This window comes from Pyxicephalus adspersus, chromosome 4 (assembly GCF_032062135.1).
Source record: "Pyxicephalus adspersus chromosome 4, UCB_Pads_2.0, whole genome shotgun sequence".
In the NCBI taxonomy this organism is placed as follows: Eukaryota; Metazoa; Chordata; class Amphibia; order Anura; family Pyxicephalidae; genus Pyxicephalus; species Pyxicephalus adspersus.
In genome coordinates this window covers 43,742,811-43,767,411 of record NC_092861.1, presented here as the reverse complement: position 1 = coordinate 43,767,411, position 24,601 = coordinate 43,742,811, and the positions used below count along the sequence as shown (strand labels likewise).

The following is a 24,601-nucleotide window of genomic DNA, read 5'->3' as shown; positions in this document are numbered from 1 at the left end:
AACTGAGATTTATCCAAATACAGGACGGCACTAGGGGGGCAACTAACCTTATTTGCTTGGCCCTACTATCTGAGAGATGCTGTTTCTAAGATTTATACAGTTATTATGCAGTTATAGATGACTAGTGAAGTGAGGTGCTGGGAAGAACTGAACAGGTATCCTTACCAAATACAGAGAGATTTGCACAGCTTCACATTTATCATACTTATATTATTACCCCATAAAAAGTGTACATATTTAGATGTAGACCTGATCCTATGTGTTTAAGGTGTGGATAAACTATGGGGGCCTTAGTGCATATGCTGCCCCTAACTGCACTGCTATTGGCCATTAACAGAGCATTTGAGCTTGATTTGCAGCTGGACGCTACAATATGCCTATTGGGTAGGTTACAATTAAAAATTCTAATATTTTTGTAGAATTGGTAGTAGAAAGCTTTGTAGACTTTGTGAAGCTAGAAAGAGGATATCAACAGGGTGGCTTTTCCCCACTCCTCTTCATTTTTCTCATTGGATAGCTTCTGTTAGCTCTACCCTACATCTAGAAAAAATGTCATACAAAAAAAACTGGTGGACAACCACAGAAATTTGACATTTGGAGACTTTAGCTTATGACCTCTGACCTAGCTTTGTATGATTTGGTTATCCCTATGCTTTCCAAGTATAATTTTATAGGATTTTTAGATGGCTCTATTGTAGGATTTAAACACCTAGCAGTACATATTAATAAAGCAGACCCAAAATTTTTACCTAATATAAAAAGGTAGACAACTAAAAAGGTAAAAAGTATCTTCTTTTTTTGTGAAGGTGGTTTAAATCCCATTTTTTAAAGCCCTTCCCTCGGCAATGAAGACTGAATAGAAGTGCATGTGCAGTGAGATCGGCACTCTTTTTTCCCATCCATGTGACCTGATCTCGTACCTGTGCAGTGCGACATCAGGTGATGTAGGAAAAAGGGGCAAAGAAGAGGGCGTCCAGTGCTTCCTCCACGATGGGATGAAGAAGGATACCAGGATGACGCAGGACCGGATGCAGGAAACCCCTGGAGATATTGACAGATCAACAAAGGTACGAGATTGACGGATCTACAAAGGTAAAGGTTAGTTTTTTCCCAGTTTAGTTCTTCTTTAACCTCCCTAGAGGTAACCCCGAGTGTGACTCGGGGTAGAAAAAAGTTGCTAAAAGTGGTAACCCAGAGTCACACTCGGGGTATGTAAACCTATGGGAAGGTTAGTAAATAGAGCGCTTACCTGATCCGCCAGTGTCCTGCGCCGTCCTTCGCTGTGATCTCCGCCTTCTTTCTTCTTCCAGCCGGCTTCTGCACACGATGAGTCACCGGGGAGTTCCGGTGACTCATCGTGACTCAAAGCAGTACATTGTTTTAAAGAACATTTTTTTACAGTATATATAATAGTATGGGTACAATGTGTTTTTTTTTAAAAATTAAAAAAAATAATTTTTTTTTAAATATATAGATTTTTTAATTTATACAATTTATTGTTTTTACATGATTTTGTGTTTCAAACTTTATTATACTCATACTAATATACTTCATGAAAAAGAATGTACCGCTTTTAGACATTTAAAACCGGAATGAAATGAACTGCTAGGGAGGTTAATACGCTTGGCAGAGGAGTCTTTGATGGCTTTCTCACTTGAGTGTGGGGGTGGTCTTAGCAGGAGGAAGAGACATTGGTATGTTGCTTTACGCATGCACAGGTATAATAACATCAAGCGTGATGACTATCCTTTTTTTTTAAGCCTATGGTATTTTCTGGATTTTCCCTGCCAATACATTTTAGTGTTATCACTTTTGACCTAGGAATCATGTTTAATGTTTGATATTCACTGTTTCAGGTTTTCTCTGTTTTAATTATTGGGAAATTGTAATAAGGGGAAACAAAGTATTTTAATGTTTTTGTATTTTATTTTTACTTTATGCATTATTTCATGTATTGTATTGTGTGGTTCTGATATTAAACAATCAAATTACCTAAAGATTTACAGGACTTCAAACTCTCCTTCTGTTTTAAGTTACCTTGTAAGAAAGTAGAAGCTGTTAGTTACATGGCAGCCCAGAAAACCATGCATAAATCAGTGAGGGTCTTAAACTGCTCCTAGATACTACATATATTGACAAATAAAAAAATTCACAGCAATGCTGCTTACTTCTACTGACTGTCAAATAAAGAATAATGCACCTATTCAGTGCAATCTTAACCATTTTTTCCCAAGCAGGTTTGAACAGGAAAATTAAAGTTTAAACCCCTTGCAAAAACTGCTAGTCTGTCCCCAACAGTTCATTTTAGCTGCTTTACACTATTCATTAATAAACACTTCACTTCCTTTTAGTTTGTTCTCATCTCGCTCTGCACGCCATGGAATGATGTGACCTTTAAATAAACAGAAGGTACAACATACTTTTTAAAAATTCCTTTTGTCACAGCATATCTGTCCCTCTGCCAGATTTCCACTACATCTGATTTTCCTCTGATCCCCACTCTGTCTTTTCTCTCCCTGTATGTCACAAAATAAAAACAATTCCAAACAAACTTGATCTCAATAAACTCTTCAAAAAAAGATTGTTTACCGTAGGTAATTTAAATCAAAAATATAAAAAGACACAAAGCAGTATTCTGTTACATATAAGGTAGATGTTCAGTATCCTAGCGAAGAAGGCCCCTAATTTATCTGGAACCAATTCTGACCCCCCTCCCCAAAAAAGAGAATGGGGGCATTTTTTGGGAAGAGGGGTACATATTATGGTATTTAAAAACCCTCTTTAACATGGAGGAATGTATCATCATTCACATTGTTCAGTGACAATAAAAATATCTATTGTCTGATGGTTAGCATCTCCTCTACCAGCAGGCAGTGATCACCAGTATGACCCCAACAGGTCCACTTAGACAAGGGGCCTGGATCCACTTGCAACTTCCGTGACCTCTGTTCCTACACCACTGGGAAATCAAACCTGGAAACTTTCACACATGCCCATCTACCAGTTCACCCAGAGCATTGTATAAGGGCAGACAAACACATCCTCTCTGTCTTTTCTAAAAAATATATGCTGTATTAGATACAATATAACAATCTAATATTACCACTGTTCTTTATCAAGTGAGGACATTTTAAAGTTGGTTATCATCATCATGTGATATGTGTATAAAGTGTTTCTTTAATAAGCAGAGTCAAACACCCACGATTCTGTCACCATAGTTACCACTCCATAAAAATCATGGAAATTTTCTTATTTTCCTCCCTATTCTCCATCCTTGGGGCTTCCCTTTGATGTATTTACAGTTTCATTACAATTCAGTTTGAGGTCTTTGATTTAAAAATCATGTTATGCATTCAGTTGCAAACCCCACCTTATTCTCGCTTTGCTAATAGTTAACTGGGCAATAAAATAAAATGTTTTGGTATTTATATGACTATAATGCTCTATATGCTTTTACTACTAAGCGTAAAGTGTATCCAAAGCCATGCACAAAAATCTATATATATATATATAAATCTATATATTGCAGATTACCTGTTCATACATATGGTAACTGCATTAGTTTTTCTTCCCAAACTTTTTTTTTTTACTTTATTTCCACCTGGTGCTCCCGCCAGTAAAACATTTGTGGTCCTAGGGTGAAAGAGAGAGGCCCGTAGCCGTAGATATTAGGAGCAGGGCCTGCATGACAAGGTGGGAGGCCTAGACCGAGGTTAGTAAGAGATTAACAAAGTATGCTAACTGGAAGGAGGAAGCTGGGCTGGTTTGAGGGGGTGGTAGGAGGAGTGTAGGTAAAACGGGGGTTTAAAGAGGGAGTACCGGAAGTGGGAGGCAGTCTTTTAGCAAGAAAAGTTTCTGTTGGGAAACAGGTAGGAGAATGGCTGCTTTTGAGGGCCTCATCGCCCAATTTAGGGACGCAGCGGCCCCACGTGGTGAAGCTTGGCTTCAAGATTGAGAAGCAAGAGGTGCTGGGGGGGCTGCTATGAGCCTCCCGGCAGCTAGGTTGGCAGGGCTATGGCCTCTGAGGCACAGGCCTCCGGTGCGCCTCAGCCCGGGTACCTTCAGGAGGGCTCAGCACCAGAGGGGGAGACCCCCTAGGGACCCTTCTGGTCGGCTGGTTAGCAGGGCCCAGGCCGGTGTCAGGCCATGGAGGAATCCTCATCGCTGGGGGAGATCAGGGGAAGGGGCTGTGGCTGCCAGGGAGTGCAGTCCCAGATCCCCAGTGGGAGAGGCCTGGCCTCGCCTGAAGCCGTGGCCTCGCATTCTTCGTGGAGGGGGTTGCGGCTGCCAGGGGTTGCAGCCCCTGCTCGTTCTTGAGAGAGGCCTCTGTCCCAGGCAGGAAAATTTCAGTTTATTCATCACTTATTTCCCCCGGCGAGGTTTGCACTGTGGTATATGCTTCCCTGGATACTTCGATCAGGTGGGTGTGGCAATATAGGGTGGGGACATTGCTTGCCAAGGCAGATATATTGACGCGGCTTTTCGGTTGCTGCCGGTTCACTAGGATAATTTGCAGCTGTTGGGCATTGAATGGGAGGGTAAGTACTATGAAGATCGTGCCTTCCTATGGGGTGCTCAATTTCAGAAGATATACTATTTTGGGTGAACCTGGGTGATCCAACAAACCTGGAATATATTTGGTGTATTGAAAACATTTGCCAAATAATAGGAAATGATTTTATGAAATCTATTTCTAATTTGTTGAATCAACCAGGTTCTTCCATGATAGTCTCTCTTCTCCAGTCTTGGGGAGCTAATAATTTCGGCCTTTTGTGTGAAATGTGTCAAGTTTATCTTGTGACTTTTTGCTTCTGTATACATTTCATACAATAAACCTGTAAGTGCAGTTGAGCTCTGCAGACACATTACTTTGGATATTTGCTGAACACACCTGATTGACTATAGAGATAATGAATGTTATTTTCTAAACTTGCACAAAGCGAGTCATATACAAAGCTTTATAACTTTTCCTGCTGAACCAAAAAATAGCTTCTTTTCACATAATGCATTTTATAACATAAGTTCCATTTTGAACATTCGTGATCAGGCAGGTTTTTAGAAAAGGACATGCAATGTCCCTTCTGTAGTAAAACATACATCCCCTAACATAAGTGCCCTGGGTACTCGCTTTACAATAAAGGTAGAAATAAAACTTAACCTTTTAACTTTACCCTATTACATCCCATCCACCTCAATAATATTTTCCATAAACGTGTAGACATTATAGAAATTATGAGGGTCTCTTTTGTCCTGCTATGGCCTGGACAGCTTGCGGTATACCAGTGGTTACCTTTCATGTTGCACGTATGTCGGGCTTTGCCATATGAAAACTGGCTATGTCCTTGACTAGCTTTCTCTATATGTATCACTGTGGGTACCTATACAGAACGGCTGAAATAATAGAGTGCATCTTTTGCTACCATGACAACATTTCATTCCCATGTTGCCGCCTCCTTGCAAAGGATCCTATTTTCACTTGAAAATAAAAACATATTTATGAACACCTACATGGCATTCACCACTGTCTACCTAAACATAATCATCATGTAATTTGAGATAAACATTTGTATAGCTACTTCTACATATGATTACACATCACATAAAACATCAACTAAAAAAATAACTATACAATAATAAACTATACAACAAATCTTAATGTCTACTTAAAAATTTGTATTACTTGTAAGTACAAAGACCACAAAAAATATTTTAGAATGCTTTTCATCAGAATGTTTTTCATTTAGTGCATTTAAAGGCATTCTGTCTGTATAAACAGCCTGTGATATTCAGCTGACAAAGAAATTTTAGCACACTAATCATGTGATTATATTACCTGTATGCTAAATAACACCTAGAAGTCCCATATGAGCTCGCATGCAACATGGCTATATACAGTCATATGAGATGTAAATACACCGAATAGAAACTGTTGACTTGTTTCCGAGCAAAAAAAAAAAAAAATATTACCCAATCTTTTAAAGCAGGATTAATAAATCTTTTATATTGGTTTTCACTGGCAAGAACTCAAAGGTAGTTCACATGAAGTCAATGCTTTTGTACACAAGTGAATGGAATACATAACTCAAAAACCTTGAATTATAAATATATTTATTTAGCCAAGCTTTGTTGCAGTCATGTGACTGCTGGTTTAACATTTTTTATCAATATTTGTAGATTTGAGGCCTTTACAGTGCATGGGACTTTAGCCACAAGATAGCAGAATATTTTATTTTTACTTTTTTTGCTGTTAAAGATGTTGCAGGTGGTAGGTTATAATGCTGCTGTATAGTAAAGCGGACCTAGACTCAACATTTTCCCTTTACATAAAGCTGTAGACAACCCGAGGTGATCAAGACTGAATAGGAGTGCAGAGCCTCCTGGGATACCTATGTCACGCATCCTGAGAGGCTTTGGCTGTTCCAATGTCAGGCATGCGCAGAAGGGACATTTTTGTTTTACTAGGGGGAAAGAGATGGTGATCTCACGCATGCACAGTGAGATTGGTTCTCTTTTTTTCCCCCTTTAAAGCAGGCTACGTCACCCAATCTTGCACCTGCGCAGTGCGAGATCGGGTGATGTAGTAAGAAGACAAGAAGAAAACGGAAGAGAAGACCAAAGATGGCGGCGCCTGGTGGGGACGTAGAATGCTAGTATGAGACCGGACCGGATTGAGGGAAAGACCGCTGCCATTGAGGGATCTGCGGGATTAATAAGGTATGTGTGTTTTTTTTATTTTCAGTTTAGTTCTGCTTTTAGAACTGTTTTTGCAGTATTAATTGCTTTTCAAAGGTAGTGATGTAACAAGGGGCAAGTTGTTATTAGCAACTGGTAATAAATTTGGGGGAAAAAGGGCAATAGAACACCGGGTATTATATGACATTTGTTCACAGTGAGGAATGTATTATTTACAGGGAAAATTTCTATTTTCTAATACTAATCACTACTCTAAAACTAAACTCAATCTTTAACATTTAAAACATATCCCCATTACACCTAAATTTACCAATTTACACCTGGCACTAATATGATCATAATCTCTAACCCTAATCCCAAACTAAATCATCTTTCAGATCTGTATCATATCCACATTTTTAGGGCATTGGTTACAGGGCATATGTAAGCACGGTAAAGACAGTAAAGACTACGCTTTTTGTAGCTAGCTGTGTTTAACATCCCTTGGTATTTGATTTGTTTCTATAAATAATATAATCAACAATGTGTAGATTATTCCCTTGGTTTATAACTATAAATCCAACGCTCAGAAATAATTGTTCTGGTAAGCACCAGGTCACCAAGTTTATCTCTGCTGGAACATTTTTTAAACCATAAAAATCTTCTGCTTACAGCCAAGCTGTAAAATGTTTATCTGTATAGTTGCTTAATTTCTGCAAAAGGCTGCCTTCTGATTTATAGAAAATAAAACTTGAGATGTATACTGTACAAACTATATACCTTTCACACAGACCAAGTACAAATACTACAAATACAAATACAAGTACCCTGTGTTGTCACATACATGATCACTTTGATCACGTGATGGTCTTTTCAAAAATTATTTGCTTAAAATGTATTTAAAATGTCCCTCTAGAGCAGGGGTGTCAAACTCAAATACCAAGGGGGCCAAAATGAAAAATTTGGACAAAGTTGCAGGCCAACTCTGATATTTATTGTAAAAATATCTACAATTGAGGAAGGTCACTAATGAATGTCAACAGAGGTGGGGGCACGTGTGGGTCCCGATTGACGCTCCGCCAGAGCATTCTGGGACTTGTAGTATTAGCGGTGAATGCACTGTCTACCGGCGGGCCAGCTCTAGTAGACATTTGGTATTTTCTCACGGGCCAAAATAATTACAGTATGGGACTGAGTTTGACACCCCTGAGTACATATTCTCAACCATGGTTCAGGGGAACCCAAAGTTTCCTCCAGAGGTTGCTGGGGTTCCTTGGAACTGTGGCTGATTGACCTCATATTTGATGATGCCTGTATAGTTTGGGGGCAAACGCCACTTCATACAGCCAGCTGCATGACTCTAATATCTAATTGTCTATTCGGGTGGCATTCTAGCCAGTCTAGCCCAGGTTTTAGCTGGCGTTTCCTGTGATCCAAGAAAGTGGGACCCTTGCAGCAGCACTAGATTCTTAGGTTTGAATCTTGGTCAGATCATGATCTGAATGGAGTTTTATGGGTTTTATCCAAGCACTATGGATTCCTCTATGACCCAGTTAATTGGCTTCCCTCAAAAACAATTGCCTTGGACTATGGAGCACATTTTTCAAATCTCAAAAAGCATTATCGATTATCACTATTTTGTTAATAATTATCACCATTTTTAAATTGACAGATTAATGAAAAGTTCATAAATATTGTCCTTTTTATTGTTTTCATTAATTTTGCAAAACCTCTATTTAGCTAAAATCACAGTGTAACTAAGACAAAGAAGATGGTGGACATAAGAATTTTTGTTGAACTGGCAAGGCGTTCCAAGTACCCCATTACTATTTCTGTAATAGGCAAACCTGCTGAACAAGCAGATTCAGGAAATTCTGGCTCCAGTGAATCCACTTGACCTAGTTTAGATCTGGGTTACAGTGGACTTATTTATATATGCTATTACTCTCATTGCCTGTACAGTTCAAATAAATTTACTTTTTACTAGAGTACCATGTTTTGTCATGGTGTGAATATATTTTGCATTTCTGGGATTCATCTCATATTTAAATAAAAGCTGTTGATAAAGCAGCTAAAGGGAATTAAAGGGAAAGAATATTTTATCTACTGTATTTATTTCTAGCTAACCTGATTTAGTCATTTATTTTTTAATCTAGACTCTTGCTGAGCTAGCATTCTTCTCTCAGGAGTTATCATTAATATTATATCAAATAATATTTCCTTTGGTGATATTGGTATATTCTTGCAGTCTTTATTTTCTATAACATTTGAGGAAAAGGAAAACTCAAATTACTGTTTTATTACGTGCACAACAATACTGTTACCACAAAGGTAAAAGAAATAAACAACTAAAATTAAATGACTGATGCACTAACAATAATAGGGAACAAAAACAACAAATCAAATCCCACACATAACTTATTTATCGCTCTGAATGCTATCATAAAAACATGATAAAATCTCAAACTCTTTTTACTCACCTAAACCAAGGTCACAATTCTCCAGTCTTTATTTTTCCCTCTTCCTCATTCTTTGGAAGAATGTTATCTTCATTGAAAGAGGTAGAAAGTAGATCCATGACTGGAGAGTCACGCAACCATGGTTTACGTAAATAAAAATGAGTTAAGGTAAGTAAAAAAATGAGTTTTCCTATTGCTTGTCTAAAAGTAAATCCTTAATGAATGGAGAGAAAGACACAGAACCAATCATGACAACAAAAAGGAACATGCAAGGACTGGTGGCTGGTACAGACACATTCCCAGGGCTTCCACACTGCCAGCATACTAGGTGGCATATAGTACTGCAATGTACAGTATTTCACTTACTGCAGGTAATACAGTCCCACTTTCAACTTTTGTGATTCAGGCAGTTGGTTTTTGCAGACAGGGATGTGATGTCCCTTCTGCCATATTTGGTCTGCCAGGGAAACTCGGCAATTCTGGCTACCCTTGCACGTGCCGGGAATGAATGAACTTCGACATGCCTGTTCATCCATAGGAGGCACGGTGGCTCAGGGGTTAGCACTTTGATCTTTGCAGCGCTGGTTCACAGGGTCAAATCTCGGCCAGGGCACTATCTGCATTGAGTTTGCATGTTCTTTAGGTGTTTCTGTGGGTCCCCCCCCCCATTCCAATAACAGAACTATGGTAATGACATATGACTATGGTGGGACATTAGATTTGAGGCACAGCTAGTGAAGGGCCGTGTAATATGTCAGTGCTAAATAAATACTAGTTAATAATAAGAAAAAGAAAGAAGATGGCGGTGTCCTGTGTTGGAATAGGGATTGGTAGTAGTCATGGGTTTAGTTCTGCTTTAAATCATTGCATTTTTTGCTGCTGCTGGGCCACCACAAATTAGGTCATTGAAAGGCATTGACTGACAGGTAAATGGAGATCTCGAGTAAGGCTTTTTTTACTGGCACAAAAATAAAAAAAAACAGACATAACATTATTCGTTTTTCACAGATTGAATATGAATTTACAGACGGTTTGCTACAATGATCAATTGTGCACTGCACCCGAACTAAGGCCTGTCACAGGATCTGGATGGCCAATTTATGGAAGGAAACACAAAATTTTGTTTTCACAAAGTAAATAAAAATAAAAAACATAGGAATGGGTTAGAGATAGTGGGAAGGAGGGATGCCCAAAGAATGCATATATGAGACATAGAGGTTATAATTAGGACAGGGATAAAAACATGAAAGGGGCTTCACCCTTAATCTGCTTTATCCACCACTAAAAAAAAAAAAAAAAGTTTGGGCTAAATCCAATCCTAAGGTCCTATTCTATTTTTGAATGAGTGTTTTTATCATTCCCTAACTACCTGTAATTGGAAATGGAAGCGAAAGAGACATCACTTTATTAGGGACGCAAACAGCAATGAAACATTTTACTAGAAGACTGTAGAAAGATTAAAACAGCTGGTAAACTTTTTTTGATTTTATTGTCCCCTCTGGAGGATCTCTCTGCATTTCTTGTCCCAGGTCTGTGTACCACTATTCTAGGCTGGGTAAATATGAAGTGAGCTGGCAGTAAAATCTACACCAGATGCTTGCTTGTGCGTTGATTGGACATGAAAAATGAAAACCAAAATATGAAAACTATGTTGTGTCATATGTACAAATATTTGATCACATCTCATTGACATTCTAATCACTCTTGTGTCTGAAACAAAATTTATCAGAAGGTCAGATGTGTGTGCAGTATCTATGGACTGAGTGCAACAGCCGTTAGACATAGAAAAAGAAGCTGACTCTAAATGATGATGATAGTCTTCCAGAGAAAATCACAAGGAAGGCATTGTAAGGAGTATTGTAGGAGTAAAGATGGTCAATAAACTGCACCGACTTATAAATGGGCCAGTCAAACTGTGTCGCTACATAGTCTGGACGATTTTCAAATCAGTGCAATTTGCATGCAAAAGTTTTTTTTTTTTTTGCATGTCACCTATAGTAAGGAGACACAGTGCACTATACTTTAGGGATATTAAATCCCATCAGACGGTACACTTTGCTAAGCACTTACAAGACAATCTCTCTGGGGCTTGGTCCATCTTCAGAATTATGACTTTTTTAATACCAACAATATACTTTAACAACCCTAATATAATTTCAAAAGAAGTTCAATGTGTGGGTATTATCACACTTATGACATAATATAGCCATTAAAAAGATTTTTGATAGTTAACAATATAAATTAATGAAGATGAACCCTTTGTGTGCATACAGCAAATGTATATGTTTTTTTTTTATCAGGTAACAATTAAAAAGCAAATTATGTAATCTGCTGTATTACCATAAAGGGCCCAAATGATACTTAGAGTGGAGATCAGGTCCTTTGATATGCCAGTTGCAGTATTTGTCAGAAGGATTGATCTGTATAAAGCGGTCCACTATCAATGAGTTCTTGGCATTGGTATTCTAGCAGAGGTGGTTTTCAGCATGGGCGACCGACTTGGTAAACAAATGAAAATTATGTAACTTTGTAAAAAAAAAAAAGTATCCACTACATTAAAGCATCCATGTAAATCATATCAACCATTGGCTGAACACTAAGCACATATCCCCTAAAATGAGCACTTAACACTTTCCCCTTTCCCAAAATTTATACCTAAACCTATCCCATAAAGCACATCTTAAACTAAATCAGGTAATATCTTTACTCTGTCCTCTTATGGGTTCAGGATTTGCTGCCATCTTGTTTGGCCCCTTGCATGCACATTATAATACATTCATACCCAGCAGCCAGTCATGCTGTTACAATACACTGACTTGCACATATGCACAGCTCATTGTACATTTTACAAAACATTGACAACAGGCAAGCAGGTTTTTATTGCAGAAGGGACATTAGTTGATACTTGGTTTTTCTGTGCTTGTACCTGCAAGGGTCTCTTTAACACTTAACCTCTCCCAAAACACACAAGCTATTATGCCACAGATATAAAACAGTTTAGGGATATTTTGTAATAAATAAAAGGGTAAAAAGAAAAAAAACTGTGTTGCTTATGTATATATTTCCATTACAGCTAACTGGGTTTATAATACACAACAGTAAAACCATTCCTTTTTTTTAACCACTTTATTGTAAATATTTATTTCACCAGAATATAAATTGTGAATGTAATATAATACAGATTCATTTATTATTTTACAATTCATCTGCATAGATTTTTATAATGGAATCAAATTGTACCTAATTACAAAAAGATTTTAAAAAGCATTAACTTATTAAATAACACAATGATGTTTGAACACACAATTAAGCTGAAGCTGCCTTTGTGTCAAATTAAAATGAAAAGTTTCTTTGCAATGTATTTTCAAATACATTCAAAGTATTTGAAGTGATAACCAATACTGGAATTAGTGTTAATTAATTATAGGAATACAGAGATTTAACTATGGCAAACAGCATACAACTAACTAATCATTTCACCACATGGGAAGATGTAAGTAAATTATCAGACACTGCAAAGATTTAATCAAATTGGAAATGATGAGACACTCCCCAGCAGTAATTCTTTACAATGATGCTTAAGTTTGTAAAATTCTAATAAATATAACAAAACGTACCAAGTCCTAGGCAAGATACTCGGAGTCCTGATTTCCCAAGATTCCTGCAGGTAAACTATATGAAAATGTTACTTATTCAGGTACATAAATCAAATTTTGATTATTATATAAATAAAATTATTATGTATAAAATTTCAAACTGTTATGCTAAAAATATTTAGTTTGGAACTACAAACAAATGGCAGATTTTCACCCAAATTTGTGGATGTTTGTGATCATCTTTTACAGCCCTTCCCCGAGCTCATCTAGTGATCCATCCTGCCAGATCACTGAATGCTCAACAGCTAATCACTGCTTGTAATTCCTATGGAGGAGGTCACAGTGGCAAAGAGTGCACCCTCGCTGCTGTTCCATCTCCTCCCCTGTCTATTGAATGGATAGTGTTTTCTGTACAACGCTTGTTTATGCATACTGTTGCTGGAAAAGATCACGAATGATTGTTTTCAGAAAAAGTGATCTTGCACCTGTATGTAGCTAAGCATTTCTGACATTTGCCGGAAGAGGTCATCAATCCAACAAAATTTCTGTACTCCTTTCTACTAAGTTATGGAACCATAAACAATTCCATTTAAAAAAATAGTCCACCTAAAACCAAAATTTTCAATTGATTCTTCTAACACCTTTCAGAAACTGTGTTAGTGGGACATGAATTCTTAGGTCTAAAAACCTTCCTGCTGCAACTAAAGAAATGTACAGACACAACATTTTTGTTTCCTGATAATTGTATGATTGTCTTGGCTGATCAGTTAGACATGTGTAGTCTCCAGCTGTAGGATGGAGATACAACTTAAATCTTAAGCTTTCAAATATATGTCCACCTCGAACAGTCTGAGGACAACATAGCATACACTCATCAGTACTCTTGCTCCTAACCCATAAGGAACACAAGGCTTTTTAACAATCAAGTTTATTGTTGAAATTACTAATGATTTTATACTTTTTTTTATACTATTACTAATCTTATATGTCAGAACTATGAGCACGAAAAAGATGAGCTTCAGCAGATGGAAGTTTTTGGAGTTGATCTCCACCTAGGTCCCAATATATTTATCTGACACCCATAATGAAGTGATGATTTTGCTACATCTGTTTTATACAGGAGACTTAAACTGCACATAAGTGAATGCTTTAAAATGAGATCTGCCTTGGCACAGTCAGGAACATGCTATAAACTGGAGCTAATCATGCTGTTAAAAGAATGATACACAAAGCAATAACACTCTCCACTATTATAACATTATGATACAAAAAGAAATATCTTTCTGTGCTATTACTAAAAGACTACGGAGACAAAAGATCACGCACCGAAAAATCTTCAATTACGAAAGGAAAGAAAAAGACATGTAAGTTAAATTGAGACAAGCAGAGAACAAGCATATTCCACTGTGAATTGTGCATAGAGACATTTTGTGGGAAGAAATAATTGAACTTGACAGAGGTTATGTTAGATCATTCAGTGAACCAGAGATATTGATTGATGTTTTCTTATGACATAATAAAGTAATAGAGGAGACTTTCGAAATAATATTAGATTTGAAGAGCTTGGAGCCAGAAAACTTCCAACCTTTTTCTTTTTAAATGCATTTCTTTTCTGATTTACATCTGCTTTACTCCTGACATTGTTACCCAAGAGAAGTTATGGGGCAACGACATACCAGAGGCAAACTCCTGGGATGTATTCCAGCACCCTTCATCCTATTGCCAACGACAGCCCCTTGAATTAACATTAATGTGCATTGCCCTGTGGCTTTTGCAAGTCTTACATACTTATGGCTTAAAGTTCAGCAATGAAGAGTGCTCGAAGCAAGGTGATTGGCTTTATAGCTTGCAACCTTTAGGTCATTTGCTCTCAGCAGCATATGTTCAGCATTTTTTTCCAAAGCATCATCTACATCAGCTCTCTGCGAGTTAAGTGATACTGGCGGGTTTAGATGTTCGCAGATACAGAAGTAATAGAAATATATACCAGTATAACCTGTGACATTTATCACAAAGGTGCCAGGATATTAGCTCATCAAGTGCTTAGTATAATCATTTCCCTTTTCCTAATTCCATACTGCTACAATGCTTTGCAAATAGAATTTATAAATATTTATATCAAAAGGGCTTCATATGTGACTCTGCCCCTATGACATCCACAGGATGTAACAATATTCTTGATCCAGAAATAATAGGATCTTTATTGATTAAAATGAAAAGTATGCAACCTCAAGATATAAAGATCCCAGTTGCTTATTGTACAGCTGGTAAACAAGATTCTGCATAGGTTTTTTATTTTAGTATCTCAATAAGAGTGATGACAAATTAGTCTTGCTGGAGCTCCCACTATCCAATATTTTAAAAGTTTAAAAAAAAACACAGACAACCTATTTTTATTCTAGCGTTATAAAAACCATATTCATACATTTAAATTAATAATGCTGCCATCCATTCTTTCTTGATCTCCTATTATTTTGATTATTAACATGCATTTCTTTCCCCAGGACATTGAATGAGGGTTTTATCAGGATTAAAGAGAACCAGCTTATACAGAAATCTGAATATGTGCTTGTACATTATGCGCAGATTTTACCTACAGAATATGAGTGAGAGAGGAGAGAGAGAGGAGTGTTAGGCTAGTCAATTACGTGAAGTTCAAACCCTTTCTAGGTGAAATGTATACCTGCACATCACTGCATGATTGAAGGCGATATGACATTACATGACCAGGGTGGCTCGGACCTGTCAGCCCTTGCACATAACTGTTACTATTCCCCATGTCTACCTCCCCACAACCCCCAACCTGCTTACCAACCAACCCCCCCCTCCCAAAAGTACACAGACACCAATTTGCACTTAAATTGGCTGGTAAGCAGACGTTTTCTTTACAACAATTAAATGAATAACAAAATATAAATCTTAAATAACCAACAAATAAATAACAAGCAAGCCAAGCACAATTACATTTATTAATCGTATTAACCATTATACCCAATTAACCAAAATTAACCCCCTTTAACATTAACATTGCAACATCCCTGTTTTAAACCTTAACAACCAGGCTGCAGGTCTCAGAAGGCATAATCTGTACTCCTCTACTGTATCCCCCTCTTCCTAATCACCTCCTCCTCAACCATCATGCTAGTACTGCTCCTCCCTACACTCCTCGGACCACATAACCCCTTCCTTACCCTGTGCTGGGGCCTCACACCCTGCCATGCAGCCCCTGCGCCTATGTACAGTTATGGGCCTCACTTTATTTACTAAGCTAGTTGTAAATTCACATTGCTAAGTGAACAGCCTGTACATTTTAATATGTCAATTCCAACGTTAGTAGTTTGTTTAATAAACCAAGACATCTGTATGAACATCTTCCTGAGTTTTTTGAAAGGGTTTAGCTAAATCACTTTTCCCTTTTGTATTACTGAAAGCAAGTGCCAGGCCATCAAAAGCCAAGAGCAAGGCCCAGCTGTTTGGATAGAGTGGTTGACCTGATTTGAGGTCAGAGAAAAGATATTTTTGCTGCATATGGAGCTGTGATAAGAGCGCTTAATATTACAGATAAAAGGTGGGAGTCCATTCATTTTCTTGCCTCCAACACCAGAGGAGACAATTGGTGCAAGAGACTTTTTTTTTCAATGCTCTGTATCTCCTTTGATTAAACTTGGAAAATGTAATTTGTGCAGCAAAGCTATCGCACAATGGTTTGAGTTGGACAAGAGTGCATATTGAGGTCTGAGACTCATAGAATTGGGAAAAAGGCTTTAGAAAAGGGATATGAAGTTTGGTCCAATGCATCCACTCATTTTAGCCCTTTATGTTTGTTTGCATTAGAATACATTTCACCACTAACATCATAATTCAAGTAATTGTCACTGCATGAGATGGGTTGTGTATGCTACTTGCAATAATTGCTCTCAGTATGACATAATGTAGGTATTGGGTATAGCCAAGTGACAGGATGGTAATATCAAGTACTAGAATGCCACTTGCTTTAGTAGGTAACATTGTCATTTAGTAGTATTATGTGCAGTGGTAATATAGCATTGCAGTCTTTCACTTTAAAGGAATATGCAAAATATCCACTGATGCAATCAATATGAAAACAAAGTATTCTTTTTTTAATGTAATTTCCCAAACAAAACCCATGTTTAAAAACTTAAGCCACACATGCCCTAAATATCAGATTACACAAAATGTAATTGTTCTGGTTTTACAGCCAACATTTGGACAAGAGCCTAATTTTTAGTTTTTTACTGGCATGTGAAAACACAAATTTTGGGAACTAGACTGTGCATTTAGTGAATAATGCTGTTTTCTAGTTCCAAGGGACACCATAGTTCACACAGAAAGAGAACCGGCAGGGACACATGACTAAGGGCTGCTGTTTCAGATCCATCTTGCCATCATATTATGGCACAATGCATGATTTCTAAAATGCCCATGCTGATTTCATCTGTACATTAGTTATTTTGTGCTTTAGTATTCAAGCGTTAAATAATCCTTGGATGGAGGTTGGAAACACAAATTAATGTAATCGGCAAAGTTTTGTAAAATGGCATAATACACAATATATATTTCGTACTAAATATGCTTCCAGAATTAATGTTAGATGATGTGTGGAAGCAAAAATGTCCACCCTTTAACTCAGCTTTGCAAAATGTCTATATCAGCGCCAATGTCCCTTGTGGAGGTCCTGCCCACTCCCATAAACAGAGGTGTCAGGTCCACCAAAAAAATTATCGAACGCCCAAAATATAATATATTGTAGCTCACCAGTATTGTAGCTCATACAGTATGTGGTGGCCTAGTTTTTTTCTTAATAGTGTTTCCCATACATACAGAAAAATACCTGAGGTCTTGCTATAATCCTAGTGTCCATGTAAATATATTTATTTACTTGTATTTATATAGCGCCAACATATTACTAACTGTCCCTCAGAGAGGCTCACAATGTCCATACCATAGTCATATGCCATTACCACAGTCTAAGGCCAATTTTGAGAGGAATACAATTATCCTAACGGTATGATTTTGGAATGTGAGAGCAATCCAATGTGCCCAGAGGAAATCCACACAAACAGGAAGAGAACATGCAAACTCCTCATGGACAGTGCCCTGGCCAAGATTTAAACCTATAACCTAGGACTGCAAAGGCAAAGGTGCTAGCTACAGAGCCAACCATGCTACCCAGTTTTATTTGCATCAATCCTTCCAGTTATTTCTGTGATCTAAAGAACAACATCTTCCTATGTAACTGGATTGTGGGGAGCAGAAGGCAGCCCAAGTTACAAACATGCACGTGAGTGCAGAGAGGGAACATTGCCACTGGCATGATCCATTGGTAATAAGGAAAAAAAAGACTGGGGGTGATATGCAGCACAGTATTAGGTTTGGTTTAGATAACCTAATATACAATGTTGGAGATAATAAACAGGAAGATATATATGGCCAGAAGAAATCAACCTAAAACCTGAACGCAGAATCCCAAATAACAAAAAACAACAACATTCTGATCTATGATGAGGTCAAAATTACAGGCTGGGGGCAAGGACAAGTCACGGAAAGTCAAGTCAGGAGGCTGGCTGTTCTATCTGATAGTTCTGTAACTCCCACCCAATCCTGTAAACTAAATCCATATATACTTTAATAAGACATCATTATAAAATGTTCTTCAGCAGGCTTATTTTAACTTTGTAACTGGCATTTCAATACACAATCTAATCATCCAACAATGACAGCCTCTGGTGTTACCAGCATATACAGCAGGTGTTGGATAACACTTTTCAATCACAATAAAGGTAAAACTGAGATACTTTACCTTTACGCATCTGCTTATTATTAATTTTATTACTAATAATAAACAGGATTTATATAGCGCCAACATATTAGGCAGCACTGTACATTAAAAAGGGGTTGCAAATGACAGGCTAATACAGACAGTGATACAGGAGGAGAGGACCCTGCCCCAAAGAGCTTACAATCTAGTAGGTGCCGAAATACTGCATTGCTGAATAACAATTGACACTTGATTTTGCTGACAGGGCAAAAAAAACACCCATTGTATAAAGCTGACAAATGCTACTGGGACAGACTTGTTGTGGACCTCCGAGAAAAGCACACGTGGGAGGAAAAAGATCTGTGATGGTAAAGAAAGGGGACTGAGTGTATTGCAGGACAGGAACCAATTAAATACAAGTCTTGGTAGGATTGTTTTGCTCTTTTTTTATACATTTAAAATACATTTTCAAAAGAATACTGGAACTTTAACTTATTTTACGAGCAAATTATGTCACGGACCTTCTTGGCTCACAATTATAATCATTTTATAAGAAATGTAGGTTAGTGTTATGTATGATCTCTATGTTATGTTGACCATATATGAGCACATACTTTTTCGATTCCAAATACCTGGATGAACTACTTAGACCATACACCTCCGCACATTCATCAAACTTAATGATTTGCATGATGATTCACTAACAAACATGGTGCATCTGCATTTTTTCAAGTGGCTCCAGCTCTATGCAATTCTTTCCCACAGTCAATCCAAGATTTTTATTCCTGTACATCTACATAAAATGTGTAAGAAAAACCCATTTGGAGACTATAAGAATGCAATATGTATCTACTGGTCCCCTGGGAGGGAAGCCTTAGAAAAATACTTTATACAATAATATTATTCGCTGCTTTAATATTTTTTGCAATGTACCACTGAACTGCAACAATAACCCTACCATGGGTAAAACAAATTAAAAAAAATATGTTTAAAAAGTAGGCATAAATATAAAAAAGTTAACTAAATATTTACTCCTAATCTTCTATTACAAAAATATGAAACTGTTGAGAGGTTTGTTCCTGAAGTACAATTATATCTAGAAATAGTTATTCAGTAAAGGAGATAATGGAATATGGTGAGATCTGCTGACTTCATTATTAGAGAACACTAAGTATTTGATGAAATCAGCACTAAGGTAGTAATAAAAGTGCTATTTAATATATTGTCCATCATAGATTAAATTTAGTGAAAAACATATCCCTTCGCCTACAGCAGGTACCAGAATAAAATCCCTTGTATCTGCACACAGTACATTGTGACAGTTACAAAGAACAGCTTTCCCCAGGGCCTATTTATGTACAGAAAAACACCAAGCAGACCACTGGGATCTAATTAACAATTTTATATTACCTTAAAAATATTATATGGTTTATTGCCCTTGCTGCAAATCTTCTAAATTAATCTCTAAAACTGGAATAACATGTTTATTTCTAGTTCATGGCAAAAAAGTTGGGGGTTAAAAATCCAGTAATAAATATCTCACTCCTGTTGATGCCTAATGTGTATTTTACATCTTGTTTATGGCTATAGCATTGACCCTATGGCAATAGGCTTGGGCATGTGGTCAATGGAATGCCCAGTCTTTATCAAGAAACCCAAAAAGGGGCATGGGTTTGTTGAGAAAAGTCCCCTGGGCACAATCCTTAGGTTTAACTCTCTTGTAATGTCTGGTATGTAGACAGACTTCCTTTATGTATAAAGGGAGGGAAACCCCACATGACTGATAGAAGCTATTTTAAAATCTTAAAACATTAGCATATCTATTATGCAGGAATTAATGTTATTACTATAATTGTTCAAGTAACTAAAGATCAGGGATATCTAAAGCTACATACACACTTGCAATTATTGTCTTTGGAAAGGATCTTTCACGATCCTTTCCAACGACTAAGGACTGCACGATCTATGAACGAGCTCTGTACAGCCCCGTTCTGCTCTATGGGGAGGGTGAGAATGACAAAGCGGCACCCCACTGCGTGCTCTCCACCTTCCCTTCCATTAGGATCATTCATCGTCCATGGATCCACCAGGATGGTCGTTCGGACGATGGGCAACGGGCGCTGTACACTGTAAGTTATACAGCTTAAGTTTTGTAGTTAGACTGGCAAACAATCACAAAGGCCTGAATGTTTTGCGATTGTCATACTATTGCTTTTAGTATGACCTTACATTTATTCTCTGGCACAACAAATTGATTCAATTCTCTCTGAAGGTAAAGAATCAGTCAAAAAATGACTGCAGAGATTTGTACACTTCCTTGAAAATCCCTGTGACTGACACACTGGCAGAATTTTGAAGAAAACTGTCAGATTTCCAAAGAGGTTATAAGTAGCGTGATTCAAAAATATCTCATAAAGTCAATATTGAATTATGCATTAGCATAATAATTATACTTCCTCTGAGTAGACATACTTCATAAGTGCTAACGAGCAGATTTTTACAGACTAAATGGTGGGATCAATGTGAATGGTTTCTTACAGCCTAACCATAGAGCTGAACAAGGCAAATTCTAATAGCAACCAGGGTATAGATCCAAACTGGTTGCAGAAAATCTGTTTCATGGGCCAAATGTGCTTGGCCACTATACTAAATTATTATTATTACTATCTTGTATCTAATATTGAGCACAGACATTTTACAAAATCACATCTCATTTCACCTGGACTCACAATTAAGCTGCTAAATTGGTGCACCTAATGTGATCATTTGACCACATTGTCTAAGCACAATTTATATCTATAACAAAGCATAGGAGCACAATCCGGTTTCGAATCTGTGAAGCTCATTATGAATTTTTTATACTTATAACACTAATGAACATAATTCTTTAGGAATTTTCCTGGCTCAAGCTTTTGTTATTCAGTTCTCATTTCCTGTGTGCTCACAGTTGCCACTTTGCACATTCTGTTCCTGCCCCCTGCAGACTGCAAAGACAGCATCACAATTGTGGAAGGAAATTGATTTTTATTTTATAAAGTATCTTCAATCTTGTATTTTTGAAACTCCATGACAAGACTGTCAGTTTTATATCAACTAAAAAAGTTTTGTCATTACTTTGTGTAACTGTATTGATCAATGGCCAACAAGACCAACAAAGGGATCACATTTTTAGTTCCTAGAAAAACTATAAAGCCATTGTGTATGGGCCATTTCCAGTAAGGATAGGTTAAAACTTTTTTCAAAGTTTTTTTTTTTTTTTTTTTTTTAATGTTTGTTGTGACAAGTAAAGCTCTTTTTTAGTAGTGCAAACTTTAGTCTGGCATTTTATTATATAAAAATAACATATAACCATTTATCGATAGCACAATAGATATAAACCTAAACTTCATGCACATATAAAAAGGTAATCTTTAGTTCAGTTAGGTATAAAAAAAAATAAAAAATAAGTATGTATTTGTATTAGGTTCTCATAATCTCAGCAGGGTTGTAAAAAATTGACAAAAGAATTGATGTTGTGGGCGAAGCAGGGCTCTCAGTCTCATACTAGGGGCTTGCTGACTACAGGAACAAAAGATGGATGACTTTATTAGCATGCTAGTTCTCCTCTATAGTTGGGGATGTTCTTAGCACATAGGAGAAAGGGCACATGATAAGGTGGGCAGGAAGGCAGGAAGGTTTAGGATTGTGGCAGGAGGCTTAAGGATAAGACATAAAGGGCCCGATTTATTAAAGCTCTCCAAGACTGAAGAGGATACACTTTCATCAGTAAAGCTGGGTGACACAGCGAACCTGGAATGGATCTGGTCCAGGATTGAAAACATTTGCTAGCAAATAGCTAATGACTTTTAGGAAACCTATTCCAGGTTTGCTGGATCACCCAGCTTTACTGATGAAAGTGTATCCTATCCAGCCTTGGAGAGCTTTAACCTTCTGAGTAGTAATCCTGAGTGTGGCTTGGGGTAAAAAAAAAAGCTGAAAGCAGTAACCCCAAGCCACACGCGGGGTAGCTAAACAACAACAAAAAAACACTTACCTGGTCCCATCGGATCTCATCCTTGGGATGCATCTTCATCCTCTGATCTTCCGCCGGCGAGTGCACTGACGTTCCCTCCTGGGAGTTCCCGGTGATGTCGGTTTGTGCGGGGGCGTGGCTGAAAATTCTAATTATTTTGTATTGGATTCAATACAAAATAACTGTATTGAATCAAATACAAAGTAATCATTATATAATATATATATATATATATATATATATAATATTTGCTACTGTAGAATTATATTACATGTTTTAGTATTTTTATGCACCTTTGTATTAACAGATTGTTGTTTTTTCTTATTTAAAGTTTATTATTACATTAATTAAACATTGGACATATTTCAGTGAGTTTTGCCTAAGTATTATAGGCCTACAATGTAAAAATTAATTTCCATGCAAAACAATGTACCACTAAAAATACTGACATAATTAGACCACCAGGGAGGTTAATAAATCAGGCCCAAAGAGTGGGGAGGAACAGACTTGAAGTTAGGAACACCTTGATTAAGAATGGACAAAGAGTTTAGTAATTTGAAAAAAATCAGATAAACATTAACAAGGGATTTGATAGGTAAGACAGTTGGCATAAAATAATACCTACTGGGAAAAAAATAGGAGCTTGCACATCTTTGTATGTCCTGTCCCACTGAACTGTAAAAAAGTCAGTTGTTTCTGTAGGTCCTCCTGACTACCCAAGCAAGTTTGGTAACACCATATTCAGGGGCTTTTGCACTTAACTGAAACAGTGGCATGTAGTTTTAAACTATATTTTATGAACTGTAATTTTATTCAAGAAAAAAAAGCACATTTTATTTTTTTATAAAGCCGACTTTGGCATGTAATATTTGTATCAAAGTACTATCTTTCTCTTTTTTGTGCAAAACACATATTGTACTCATTCTTAACAATTGTACATTTATAATATGAACCCCCTGAACTTATCAGAATTCAAAACATGCAGATAAGAGAGTTAAGCAATAAAATAATTTATGAATCACAGCATATTTCTGATAATTTGTCCAAAAGAGCTTGCAGCAAGCTACCATGAGAAAATTTCCATCGCGCAGACAATGTTCACGAGTTCTGTTAGGTTTGGTATGTATGTACTTGCATGCTTACTCGCACATGTTACTGAGATATGATCACTAACCGTCGCTGCTGGCCATTTGTTCAGCAAATTTATATGTTCTTGTCATATGCAAATTCGGGCAAAGGGACATGCGTTTTAAAAGCCTTCCTCTGGGCAAATCAAAGTTGACAGTCAAATCAATTATGTAAAAAGAGTACATCAAAAGCATTGTATTGTTTGCAACAACATCACTGCACACTATCATTATATTAAACTATTTAAACAACATATTTCTTTTAATACATGAGAAAAAAGGAGTTTTTTTCAGAATTATTTATTTTTGGCATACCTAAACTCTTTAAAAGGGTTTAGGTTGGAAAATGGATGAAAACACTACCAGAGATAAAAGATGGAGGAAAAAAAATATTTCTGAAAGATAATAAAAATATAATAATCTTTACTGGAACGTCAACCAAAAATGTTCTCTTCATATAGAAAATGAGAAGGGATAGTACATCTGTCTGATTTTATTGTTGTTGGTATCACTCAAGTAGTAGTTGTCCACCGTTTACTCCCATACATGTGTTTTCTGCATTCACCCTTTCAGGTCCCCTCACTTTTTGTGTTTGTTATGTCCTGGTGTCTGCAGATGGCATGAACCGTGCAGTTCAGGAAGTCAACGTGATTCTGACATTGTGTGATTCTCAGCAGACTTACTCAGTCCCTACTATATTCTGCATAACGCTACAAACCCGTGTGGTCCTGGTCTCCATGAACTCCTTCTTCCCATCCAATTAGATTATTTAAAGGTCTCGAATATCTCAATCTGAAAAAACAGGGGCAGCATACTGTATACAGTATCTCAATGGGGAATAGTCACATTAAATTATGCATGTCCGTTTTTTTACCTACTGAAAACATAAAAGTGGTATACTATGACTGGTAAGCGGTTTTGTTTCTTAAAACCTTACTTATTCTGATTACATAATG

The 24,601-nt window shown here is 37.1% G+C and overlaps 1 protein-coding gene across 4 annotated transcripts in view; it reads right to left on the bottom strand.

The window, feature by feature from the left end:
• The window catches only part of KCNAB1 (potassium voltage-gated channel subfamily A regulatory beta subunit 1), a 181,071-nt gene that overhangs the window by 58,112 nt on the left and 98,358 nt on the right, over positions 1-24,601 (bottom strand). For 3 of the 4 annotated variants that reach the window (XM_072408008.1, XM_072408009.1, XM_072408010.1), the window contains exon 2: positions 12,749-12,792. In XM_072408008.1, the coding sequence (XP_072264109.1) occupies positions 12,749-12,792 (44 nt within the window). Of the gene's footprint in view, positions 1-920; positions 1,020-12,748; positions 12,793-24,601 lie in introns of those variants that run through there. The other variant, XM_072408011.1, reaches the window with a different exon arrangement.